At 35.2% G+C, this 13106-nt stretch overlaps 2 protein-coding genes across 8 annotated transcripts in view; both read right to left on the reverse strand.

The window, feature by feature from the left end:
* LOC105177499 (probable magnesium transporter NIPA8) overlaps positions 1-750 on the reverse strand; it is an 8509-nt gene extending 7759 nt beyond the window's left edge. Inside the window, exons 1-2 of one of the 7 annotated variants that reach the window (XM_020699215.1) lie at positions 371-750; positions 65-175 (exon numbers count right to left, since the gene is read on the reverse strand). The gene's annotated coding sequence lies outside the window, so the exon portion shown is untranslated. Of the gene's footprint in view, positions 1-64; positions 230-370 lie in introns of all 7 variants that reach the window. The other 6 variants (XM_020699216.1, XM_020699213.1, XM_020699211.1 and 3 more) reach the window with 6 other exon arrangements.
* Positions 2544-13106, reverse strand: part of LOC105177501 (ATP-dependent DNA helicase At3g02060, chloroplastic) — a 12772-nt gene continuing 2209 nt past the window's right edge. The window contains 12 exon segments of the mRNA XM_011100689.2: positions 2544-3040; positions 3123-3403; positions 3748-4104; positions 4960-5004; positions 5424-5597; positions 5789-5875; positions 6351-6512; positions 8347-8417; positions 8508-8647; positions 8990-9114; positions 11475-11609; positions 13068-13106. The exon segment at positions 13068-13106 is cut by the window's right edge and continues 11 nt beyond it. Coding sequence (XP_011098991.1) covers positions 3302-3403; positions 3748-4104; positions 4960-5004; positions 5424-5597; positions 5789-5875; positions 6351-6512; positions 8347-8417; positions 8508-8647; positions 8990-9114; positions 11475-11609; positions 13068-13106 — 1437 coding nt within the window. The 3' untranslated portion in view covers positions 2544-3040; positions 3123-3301.

The following is a 13106-nucleotide window of genomic DNA, read 5'->3' on the forward strand; positions in this document are numbered from 1 at the left end:
GACGCCACTTTATGTTGAAAACGGAAGGATCACAACGGGGAAGAGTGAGTACTAATTAGCAAACCTTAACCTTGGCGCAGTCAAATTGAAGACAAATCAGGATTCGGAAGGAGGACTTGGAGATGCAGAAGCAGCAGCTGGTTCTGAAGCAAGATGATGTTCTTCTTCTTCAGATCTAACCCAAATGGTGATTCAAATATTATACAAAGTAGGAAAGAAAGCTTGTAATCTGGCAATTCCCAGCATCATTTGCACAAACCCGAATGTCAAAAATTGATCAAATCGAATTAGTAGAATGAAGCTACCTACATCAAAGCAAATTAACAATAATGATCAATCAACAAAGCAAAAGGCAGCAAAGAAACCATACCGCGTCGGCCAGCGACAACAGATTCGAAGAATACGTTATGGTAAAAAATATTTGGATCAATGAAGCTACTAATAATAAATTTAGATGAAGTTATTATAGTACGACCCAGGGAGAAAAACCAAGACGGAGGAGGAGAAGAAATTCAGCAATTTTAAAAAATAGTTCGATAATGTTGGAGCTCTGGAAAATAGTAGTGAATTTTTTTCCACATAGAGAAAGAGAGGGGAATAAGCAAAGACAAATGTGGTGTGCTTTGAAAAATTCGGAGCGACTGATACGAACGTGGACTCCGAGCAGGCCTTCCTGCTGCTGTGGAGTCATTGAGGAAGCTTCCGATGCAGCGGTAAACAATTTTTCAACTCTAGTTAAACAAATTATTATTGAAATTTGTTTGAATTATATTTAAACGTGATTTTATTATTGATATGATTGAATTTAAACAAAATTTAATTGATTAAACAGGAATCGTGTTTGTATGATTTGATATTTTCGAATTCAGACTAACTTTATTGATATAATTCAATCATAGCTATATTTCTCCCTATATATATATCTATTAATATATATTCTCTTTTCAATTTTTGAGAAATAGAAAAGCTAAAAGAAAAGATAGAAGAAAACGTGAGTCAATTTCTCGCACCAAAACGCAAACGTGACACTTTATCGACCGTTCGTCCTCTGTTTGGCCAACTGTCGGTAGAAAGGATCTTACAGATCCAGTTACTAAAAACAATTTGAAATTAAATGTTAAACCTAATTTTCCAGATTTCATATCTGTTATTCAAGCTACTACTCTCTGGTGCCAATTATATTTGAACGAAATACTAATTTGCTGTGTGAATTGATCAATACGAAAGTGTAAAAAACAAAATGAAGAAAGAAAAGAAAAGTAATGGCTTGAATTTTCAGTGTGATGCAGCTGATGGATAACATTTTAGGAAAGAGAAATTTGAAATGAGAAACAAGAAGCCGGGCAAAAGACTAGACTTAGATAATGTTGAAATTATATGTCAAGGGGAAAGTGGGAATGTAGGGAAGCATAATTATTGAAGGCCAAAGTAAACAGCATTAATGGATATTGTAGTTGGTTCAACGAGTGATTTCAGATTTGCAGAGGTCTCCTTCACCATCTCTATTACCCGCTGCATTTTTTTTGCATGTCCTATGTCGGTTTATAGCCTCATGGCAGAGAATTTCATAATCAAAAGGGATAATTGTAGACATGTTCGAATGTAGGAGTTTTACACTTTGCTCTCAATCATTTTTTTTATACATTCAGTTTAATTTTGTAGCACTTGAGAAATCAAACAGAAATATTCCGACAGCGTGAAGGACGTGCTTTTAGTGAAACTAAGGTGGGTAAAACTGTAATTTCATACCCTAAATTTAAAAACAAAATAATTCAAAAGAGTTGTGGGCAGCTGCTGCAGAGGGTGCGAAGGTGGTGGACGGCCATCTTAGGGAGCAAAGAGGTCAATGGCAACGGCAGGTATTGAAGGAGATGACGGCATTCTATGAAGAGCAAAGGGATCAATAGCGGCTATAAGGGGGTAGGTGGGTGGAGCATGTCTTCACAGGCGAAGGTGGTTGTGCAGTAACTTAGGGTCATTGCAATGGCGGATGAAGGTGTTGCAATAGTGGAGGTATGAAGAACATAACATTGATTTTTGTTTTTTTCATTTCTATTCTTCTTCTAATTTTAGTGTTTTTTGTTTTTATAATAAATTCACCCGGCCATAAGTCTACCTAGAGCTTGTCTTCACGCCCCTAGAATATTCTCATTATTTCTAAAAAAGTGAAAAAAGAGAATACAAAATGTTACAAAAATTAAAGATTGGATGATCGTTGTAAAAGAAAAATAATTGGGGGCAGAGTACAAACTTTTCATACGTTGGAAAGTGTTTACTGCTAACCCTAATAAAAAATTCATAACATATAAAAATAAAAAAAGCCAGAAGACAAATGATCAAAAAGTCTGTCGTATAAGTGGTGTGATTTGACTCTTTTTAAAGCCAAATCACCTCCAAAACTTAATTCCACCTGAATTGTCCAATCCTGAAATGATCAATCATTATGCCAATCGTACAGTAAAAGTAGTTGGTAACTATACGCAGCACGCGACTCCCCTTGATCATATTTGAATTAATAGGAAAGTTGGTTTGGTGCGAGTAAATTGGATGTCAACATCATCAGGATGTTTATCATAATTGTATGAAGGGCTACAACATCATTTTACCATTCTTGCACCTAATAGTATTAGCACTTCGACTTAAAATACACGTTAGTCAGACTGCTGGTAGACTCATCTGTTAGCGACCCACGAGATAAACTGCTCAGTATATTTGCAGACCGCAAACTAATGTTAGTTGTTTCATTAGTGTACAGTGAGGTTAGCGAACAGTTGAGTTCACCAGTGAAGCAAGGCTCCCTCCATGAGGAATCCATTTCACATGATTAACCATATAAATTTCAAGAAGTCATCCATCACGGGAGCAGGAATAGATACTTCACTGCTCAAGCCTAAAATGACCAAGTTAAGCCTCAAGAACTAATAAACTGCTCTGTCTTTGACGGTAATGATTCAAAGATGTGTAGGGACAGTAATATAATCTTCGGGCTCGAATCTTTGAAGACAATATGCTTCACGAGACCAAGACATTCAACAAAATCCTGAAAGAGAAAAAGGCGCAAGACATAGATCAGAATCACCAACTAAGAATGCTTTTCTCCGAGTTTTAGTAATGCACCATACCTTGAAACAAGTTCAAGATTCACTGTAGCATTCAACCTTTGGTTTCCATTTTTCTATGATCTCCTTCAGTTTGGTAAGAGCTTTTGGGCTTTAATTTTAATTTAGGATCCACCAAATAGAAGTACATCGCAGAATGTAAGGCGCTCGCAAGATGGGTAATTACTATGCCGTACTGCAAACTAATATTTTATTAAGGCCGGCAGTGACGCATAGAGTTCAGCTATACATTGGAAGATCCAGTTGAGCAACTGTTCTCTTGGTAGCTCCAAAAGCAGTTCAGCCTAAATCAATAGAAATCAAATATGTGAAATATGGGAAGAAAATTGATAGATAGGTGGCATGACAAGTAATGTTATAAACATTCACACTAACTACCCATGTAAGGAGCACATCCACCACGTCAACATAGATGAGTGGACATAATTCCTCAGTGTGATCCTAGACAAATTAACTCACCTAACAGATAGTACAAGTAGGCTATATATTTCACCTTCGCTGATGCACTCCAAACTAAAAGACTTACGCAATGGCAACATAAAGAAGACCAACTACTTAAGTACTCAACTCTTCTTCACTTATTTTTCATTCCTCTATAACTAAATTCAGAAAGAAAGTCTTAACATACCTTGATTAATCCATCCTCGAAAACAAGAGAAGTTCGGTGTATTTCAGATGCCATCGAATCAATCATCAGCTTGAAAACCTTTTTACTCATTTTTGTTTTCATGACAACTATTTTACCTGAAGTATATATTTTTGTAATTCCCAAATCTGCAGCCATTCTCCTGATATATAGTTTCTTCAACAGAATTTCCATGGAGTAAGGCTCTTTCCCATATTGGCGGCGCAGATTCTCAGTAAACTGAATTAGATTCCAGATGTCTTTCTCAGCAGCGTTCTCAGCTTCATTGATTGTTTCCAAGGGATTCTCCAGATAATTTATGTATTCAGACGGGAGATGAGGGTTCAAATTCATATTAAACTGTGTAGGCACAAATATAAGAGGGCTTAAGTTATTCTTATATACTATCATCAATAATGAAAATATAATGAGAAATGCAAAGTGCAAAAAGAATTCAAATATTCCGAGTTGCCAGCTATGTAATATAGGATCATAACCTTTGTTTATCCATGAGTGAAATACAGAAGATGAATGGGTGGTACCGTGGTAGTACAACTCCATATTTCAACAAGGCCAACTAAACTGAAGAACTCCAAATCAGTTGGTTAGTTTCATGCTTAGCTGCAAAAATAAATTTTATTTGGACGATCATATAGTTGTTTTTGCACATTTCAAGGCTCCACTTTTCTAGATACGAAAAAGATATCCCTAGTCAGCTCAATCGAATATAAGCCACAGACTTGGCATGCCACATTAACTAGCATTAGAGTTGTGTCCTGGGTTCCTCAAAATTTCTCCGGAAGAAGGCTTTTGATGGTACAATAACAGATGAGACACGATAATTATTATGCTGCAGTAAATTCGGGTCATCCAATTCTAAATTGCTGTAACAATGAGACTTGCAGCGGATGAAGTATTAACATATAGTAGTCCTTTCTCAAACCCTTCAAAACACATTAGAACGCACTTATTTCCGAACCCAACACTTTTTTGCACCTAACATAGAGTATCATTTTTTGGTCCCAATACCATAATACTAAATGGTAATGCCTAATAAATTGAAGAGTTTTAGAAATACCAATAGGAACATTTAAACAAGAATACACATTGATATCACCAAAGAGATCACACAGTTTTATAGCATAAAAGGCAGCTTTTAATTGTAACATAAAACATAACTTTTTTGGGTGAGGTCATGATGCAAGTAAGCAATACCTGCACTGACTGGTAAGGAACAGATACTATGCGATGTTCATCTACCTGGAAATTGAAAAAAGAAAAAGTTTACTGTCCATTGGAGAAATATTTCTAGGCAGTTCATCTAAATTGTCATAATCTGAAGTACTTCGTAAAAAACAATTTAGAGACTGGTTTGTCAGAATTAAGAACTGTTAACCAGCAATCAGTAGGAGATTATTTGGAGAAACCGGTGATATTTGTTAGAGGATTTTTAGGAGTAACGGAAGATTTTGCATTTACGGCCGATTCCTAGGACCTAATTGCACGCCTTTCATATATATATATATATATATATATATATATTCTATAGGGTTAAAAATGTAAATATGAATGGGCTACTAGTAAAGTATAATATACAAGAATGGTTCGTCTTGTTTGCAACAAGCAAGAAGACCTACATTTTGGAATTTATGCATAACAATATAACTGGATCTACATACCTTGGAAAGACTTTCGAAAAGCATTTCAAAGAAAAGATCAATCCCAACGTTTCCAACATCCCCCGTTTGTTGCTCACCAAAAATGTTACCAAAGCCTCTAATAGCCATGTCTCTTTCTGCAAGTTGAAAACCTTGGCCAAGACCTCGACATTCTTCTAGAGCAGCAAGCCTCTCCTGAAAAGCCAAAGTGCAAGTGCTATTATGAATTTAAACAAACAAGAAATACACCAGAAATCAATGAAAAAGTGAAATACGGGAAAGAAAATCTACGAATATGTAGGAAGCAGCAAAAGATTGCATAACAGTATTTGTTGATTTCAGTAAATTGTTACAACTGATACAAGAATAATCGAAGCGGACCATACAAGTGCCTGATCAGAAAGCAATGACTTATCCGGGTAAAATAAGTACGCATGAGCCTCCTTATCTGCTCGGCCCACCCTTCCACGCAACTGGACAATAAAGACGCAAATCTTAAGCAATATCCAATCATCATGTTACAAATGATAGGGTATCAAAAAAGTAGCCTACAAATTTTCAGCCTTCCGGAGTTAAACTAGATATATTTTCACTGTATACTGGTTGTACATCTTTTGGTTCAATGTTTATCCTGCTTTGCTGATAGAAATATTCAGCTTCAGAATGTCAAGAGCTCTTAGTCTAAAGTGAGGAAGACAAGAAACTTCTCCCAAAAAAAAATTCTGACACCAGGAAGAAACAAGAAGAACTACTGAACTGGCATTAAGTAGCTCTTGATTAAGGGAACTATAGCAGAATATGAATTACTAATCTCAGTGGCAAGCGGATGAAGAAGAATACTCTCCAGTGGCAACCTTAAATTTTAACTGAGGATAATTTTATCGCCAGTTCTATCTACTTGGGAAGTTTCAATAAAGACTAGAGAAAATATGGAGCAGACAGCAAAACCTGATACAACTGTGCAAGGCCAAATTGCTGAACGTCTTGAATTACAATGGTGTTTGCGTTCTGAATGTCAAGTCCACTTTCAACTATATTTGTGCATATTAAAATCTTAATATGTCCCTGCGCAAATTTTTCCATGGTTTCCTCGAGCTGTCTTGAGTATTGCTGCAAAAGAAAGGTTGACTTACAGTTGCAGTTGTAGAACAACACTTTTATCAATACAAGTGCAGAACTGTGGACGTTAAAGCTACTTCACCACTACACTAAAGTGTAACATCTTAAAGGCCTCTGAAAACATAAAGAATATGGAAACAAGAAGCAACTTGGATCTGCAAATGAAACAGTGAGAATAGAATGCCACTTGTAGAAAGCATCAGACTATTAACTTTAGGGATAATTACAAAACACCTCTGCCTTTTGCATAATCACAAAAACCACCCTTTCATCAAAAAAGCAAAAAAGGAGGGGTATAGTTTGTGTAATGATGTTCACGTTTTTTGGTGTGTGTAATTTTACAAAATGCAGTGGTGGTTTGTGTAAAAATGTTGACGTTTCTGGCTTCACTATGACAATTCCTTCTGCCTTACGATTCTAATTTATTAATGATTACTGTTGACAGAAAGAATAAAGTTTAGCATCAAAGGAGGTGGCACCAATTAAATTTGATATTACAGAGTTCACTAATGAAAACTGGGTAGAGGATGGACATATACAACAAAGCTTCAATCATCTCCATAGAAGGAAAAGGTCCACCAAGCATTACCTTTCCCCAACCGTGGAGACATTTTTATGGCCAGATGACTTGCAAGGAAACTTAACAACAAATTTGGTAACTATGCTAATGTTGCTAGTATATATAGTACTTATGGCTTAATACAAAGTACTTACTAATAAATCTTAGAACAACCACTTTGTTACAAGAAACATGGTTGTCTGACATGAAATGAAACTGGCCAGATTACTTTTACTGAAAAGCAACCAGTGTAATATTATTGTTTGGATTTTGGTGTATCAGTGAGTAAAACTGATGGAAAAAGCTTTTATATCATATAATATCATGTCCTAGTTATGAGTTAAAAATGACACTTTTTTTCTGTTATCATTCAAGTTTAAACTAGGAATTGCAATTGGGTTGGGTTTAACCTGGATCAGCTTCAAATCCCAGGTTATGAAACTATGAGTGGGGCTCAAGGCAGATATTGAGTTTTAGTTCTCGGATTGGGCCCAACCATAACCCAAGCCAATTTTTGTTTATGTATCTTTTACATTTATTATTCATATTTAATATCAATAAATATATACAACTAAATGTACTATATATACATTATACACTCACATGTACACATAAATATAATACTCTTTGAACCAAAGTAATAATGTAACATAATAAATCTAGTTGACACTTTAATATATATGAAAGTAGCAACTATGTTTGTAAAATGTAAAAGATAAAACATGCACATATAATTAGTAAAAAAAGGTTATTTGTTAGAGATATAAGCTTCTCACATTTACAAAGCCATGAGGATGTTATTTTCTAAATTTATATTTGAAAGTTTATTTTTTTAATGTTTTAAAATTTAAAATTATAGTGAAGGTGAAAGAGGTTCAAGCATAAGGTTCGGGTTTGTGTCCTGGCTGTGCTCTAGGTCGGATCATGTATTTTGACAACCTACTCCAAACTTGACTTGTTGCCATCCCTATTCTATATGGATGGTGGAACTTCGTAGTCATTCATATACATTTTTATCAGTAAATTTATGGATAAATACTTGATGATCAGAAAAACCTCTTCCATTTGAATGGTAGAAATGAGAAACCCCTGCAAGGACAATGTACTTCGGACAACCTTTCCTCCATTCATCTCTCCCAAATTTGGATTATATTTAAGAAATGAGAAACCCCTGCAAGGACAATGTACTTCGGACAACCTTTCCTCCATTCATCTCTCCCAAATTTGAATTATATTTATCAAATTCACAATGTAAAGAAAGATCACCTTTCCATGAGCTATAGCAATTCCAACATTTGGAAATGATTGTGCCAAAAATTCCATAACCTCTTCAAGCCCTGCGGAATGTAAATCTTATGATTCTGCCAATTCTGATATATGCAGACATGCGTATAAGTAGACAATTGAAACATCTGTATTGGAATTACCCTTGATACGAGGCAAAACATAGAAAATTTGGCCATCACGGTCTAACTCATGCCTGATTGCAGATAGAACTTTCTCTTTCGTGTATGCTGAAAGATGGGTTCTTATTGGAACCCTCTCCGGAGGTGGTGTTGATATTAAACTGCATTTGTACAAAAAGTTATTACAAATAAATATTTTCCAAGTAAAATCATGAAAAAGGTATCATTAGCCATCAAAGAAAAATTGGGATGTCAAAAAGCCAGAGTTGCAGGGATGCTCCATCAGAATATAGGTCCATATTTATCAACATAATAATGCAGTCTGCAACCAAACAATTCCTAGATTTGATCAAGATTTCTATTATTTTCATCGTAACAGGACTTTATCTCTTCCATTTAACCAAAATCAATCTCACTATACTTATCTCGGCCCCACATTCACTGGCACAGGATATTGCAGGTTTCACAAGGCAGATCAAGTAGTGTATAATGAAGGAGATTACCTGGCATCACGGAACCCAGTCAAAGCTAAATAAAGTGTTCTTGGAATAGGTGTTGCTGAAAGAGTGAGCACATCGACAGAAGTTTTAAGTGAAGCAATCTTCTCTTTCTGTTTGACTCCAAATCTCTGGAAAGCAAAATGGGATACAAGCATTGGAAGTTTGAACAACATAGACCATAGAAATCCTATAGATTCAAAAGTTGCTTTGGAGAAACACAGAAAAGAAGAGAAAGCCATTGCCTACTTTCAGGAGCTCTCCCATAGATGCACCATGTTCTTTTAAACCTAGTGAGCAATTTAAAGATTGGTAGTACTACTTCAAAGCCCTGCTGAGAATACCATCCGACGTCCACCAAGCAATCTGACCTCAAAGGCCACTGGTATCTTATGGCTTTTGGCATGATTCATGAAGAAAAGTCAATGATTGACTCCTAGCACTTGGTATGTTATGGTTTTAGGGTTTAGGTCTAGATGTTTTCCAAACCCCTATGCCTTTATGCTTCAGTTCCGGATCAATTTGAATGTAACATAAATCAAGATGAGTTCCTGTCGACTAGTATTACACATAAGAAATAAATTATACACACTATTACATTTAGATCCGCTCGCATAGACAAACTTGGATTTGCAACCTAAGTTCCTACTAGAATAGTTCTACTCCAATCATCAGGATGATTTTACTCGAGTGCTTATTTATAATTTAATCTCTTTCACGGATAATCCTGCCAGAGGTTGATGCTAACAAGCTAAAAGTTAACTATTTTCTGCCAAACTAGTTGACGTGGGCTAAATATTGCAGGAGTGCAGTAGTTCGCTTGCGAATTGATGGCACTAGGGGTAATTTGCGTGGGCAGGATGCTTATAGCCCCATGCTTTGTGTCCCACTTTTCAGTTTCACTTACATGTTTGTTCTTGTAATAGATGTCTGCCCTATTTGGCTGGATTCATGGCTTGAAGAAACAGATGTCCAAATTAAAAAAACTGAAGTTCTCTTACAGAACTCTTGTAGCAGACTAGAGAGTATAGTCACTAGTTTAACCAATTTACTATGTTAAAGGAGAAAGACGCTTGTCAATAGTTATTTTATAGCTGAACTCAGTTACTCTTTCGTGGATACGGGCATGGATCAGCAAAACACATTAAAACTGTGTTCTTGTATCCAAGGTTACACATTTCCATCTTCATATGAAGGAGACAAAAGTACATGGTTCTATTTCTAGTGAAAGCACTATACCAAAAAATCTATTCTATCACGTTTTCTCATACCAAAAACTATCCCATAATATTAGTCTTTTCGTTCAAAATAAAAACTTCGCAGACATCTTAATCCAAACACGTTAATTCTAACATGCTTTTTCATATAAAAGCTATCACAAAACATCCTAATCCAAACGTACTTTCATTCTATCACGTCTTTTCGTACAAAAATTATTACAAAACATTCTAATTCAAACACATTTCATTCTATTATGTTTTTTCGTAAGAAAACCTATCACAAAAAATACTAATCCAAACATATTTTCATTTCTTACACAAAATTCAATACGAAAACTCACTTGGAAATACTGAAAATTGAAATGAAAACAAAACCAAACAAGGTGCTTTGTTTGGTTTTGTTTTTTGGCTATCTCCAGAATGGACTAAAACACACTCAATGTTTGTTTTCATACAAAAACACCATATCATGGCGTTTTTATCTGTTTTGGCATAAATACATGTATATATACACACACATATATATAAATATATATGAGTGATATGATCTGACAATACAACATCAAACATACAACACTTATTTTAGATTATTTTAAATCAACTCTAAAAACAAATCCAAACATAATATTCTGTGAAAGCACGTGGAATTCTTTTTCATAGATAGGTGAACTTGATATTTGAACTTAGGATCTTCTGTTTGGTTTAAGTTTGATACCATGTTGAATAACCACCTCATTTAACATCTGATACCATATTATAACTATCTCATTTAAAAACTTGCACTGTTAGAGAATAAGAGAAACACTCACTACTTAATCTCTCTAACTATTCCATTGTTACAATAATCCTCAATGCATATTACCTGCTAAATGTTTGAGAATAGACTTAATACTTAATACAAGAAGCTTTAAAATTAAATGAGCGAGGTGGTAATTTGACAAATCAAATTAGAACTTCAGTTTTATAAAGCATTTCAAATTTCAAGAAGATCAAATATCCTGGAAAATGATGATTTTAACAAAAAATTATAAAATGTTAATTTGCCCCAGTTTTGATTGAGATTGAAATTTGCAATATGCAAGAAGAAGGTAAATAAAGAGACATCTTTGCTATCACATAAATGGGAGATCCACATCACCAAAAAATTAGCAGTAAATATTTCTTCTTTTAGGCCTCAATAAGTAATTTAAGATGAACAGATAAATGCACAATGATGAAGGTGACAACATGAAATTGTCTGCTATCTATAAAAGAGAAGAAAGAGGCGAAACCTGTTCCTCATCAACAACAAGAAGGCCAAGGTTATTATATACAACACGGTCCCCCAGTAATGAGTGAGTCCCAACTATAATGTTCAAATCACCATGTTTAATCATCTGTAGATGTGTCTCTTTCTCTGACTTGGTCTTCATGATTCAACCAGATGGACCCACAGCAATAAGAAGTTAGAGTATTCTATATCATATCTTATCAAAGAGCAGAGGAAGTAACAGGATACACTATTATGCATTCCAGAAAATAAAGCAGTAAAATAAATTGTAAGACAAACATTTAGGGACAAATATGACCTTGTTAGCAATGAGCTGCTAGCCTAATATGAGAAGTTTTAAGCATAAATTTGCTACAATTTCAGGAACCAATCAGTATATGTAAGGGTATAAAAATATTAATAAATGTTGAGATCCAAGCAAACCCAAATCCCTAGACCCCAAGCCTCAAACAAAATCCACACTCAAACTTGAATCCAAAGCCCAAGCCAGAAGGCCAACACAGGATCCTAAAACACGAACTGTGTGCCCCAAACCATACGTCTTAAACAAGGCAGCTAGGACATTGCAATAGGATTACACAACAACTTTAACAAATAATTATCAATTGCAGCAAGATTGTAGAGGTCCAATGGCAGCATATTCTGAGAGAAGGCAACATCCACTTCTTTGATAATTGCTTATCAAAACTTTTCTAGTGGTCTGGTCGTCAGCCCTGTAGACATTTAACATCTATTCTTAGATTAGATTGGTTATTTCCATCGTTTAGATCCATAAATTGTAAGGGAGGAAGTATTCCTTATTTACGTTTCTCTTGTGCAAATTTAAACTCAGTTGTAAACACACACAAAAAAAAAATGAAACCTTAACCTCAAGCCCCTAAAATGCCCAAGCATCATGCCCTAGCCCCAGACCTAACATGTGGCACAAAACAAAGAATTTCAAACCCTGAACCCTACAAAAGAGCCAACCATAAAATCTGAATAGGATCTGGAACAACTAAACCCCAAGCCTTAAAGACAAAACCCCAAACCTTAAATCCCAACCTCAAGCAGTGAACCCTGGACCCTTTAAAATGAAACACCTAGACCCTAAATACTAACTAAAAATCTTAAATCCTAAACCTAAACCAGAGTACTAATCTCTAAACCCTAATCCCCACCCCTAAATTTTTTTTTTATATCTATTAAGAGGCTAAAGTCCTGTATTTGGGAAAATACTACATACAAGTTATCTAGAACAACTCCAATTGTTTGATTATATTAATGATGCTATCATGATAAGTAGTCTACCTTTTAGTCAAACGAAACTGAAAAAACAAGCTAATCGAACTCACAGTTACCTTCTGGATGTATGAAGTTTCCATTTTGAACAAGGAAGCAGGGGAAATTGACAGTTAAAATTGGGTAAATATTTTATCTTAAAATGAAAGGATAGAAGTTATGTAAGCACTAGTTTATGCGAACTGGTTGATACAAATGAACTTGCATGGGGAAAATTTTAGAAGAAATCACATGGATGGCAATCTGGGAGACATCAACGGGCATATGCCTGTAGTAAATTGAGAATCAGAAAATTGACATAGATCTCTCGTACCTGAAACCTACTTAGAAGTCCGACCTTGATATTATGATA

This window comes from Sesamum indicum, linkage group LG15, assembly GCF_000512975.1.
Source record: "Sesamum indicum cultivar Zhongzhi No. 13 linkage group LG15, S_indicum_v1.0, whole genome shotgun sequence".
NCBI classification, from domain to species: Eukaryota; Viridiplantae; Streptophyta; class Magnoliopsida; order Lamiales; family Pedaliaceae; genus Sesamum; species Sesamum indicum.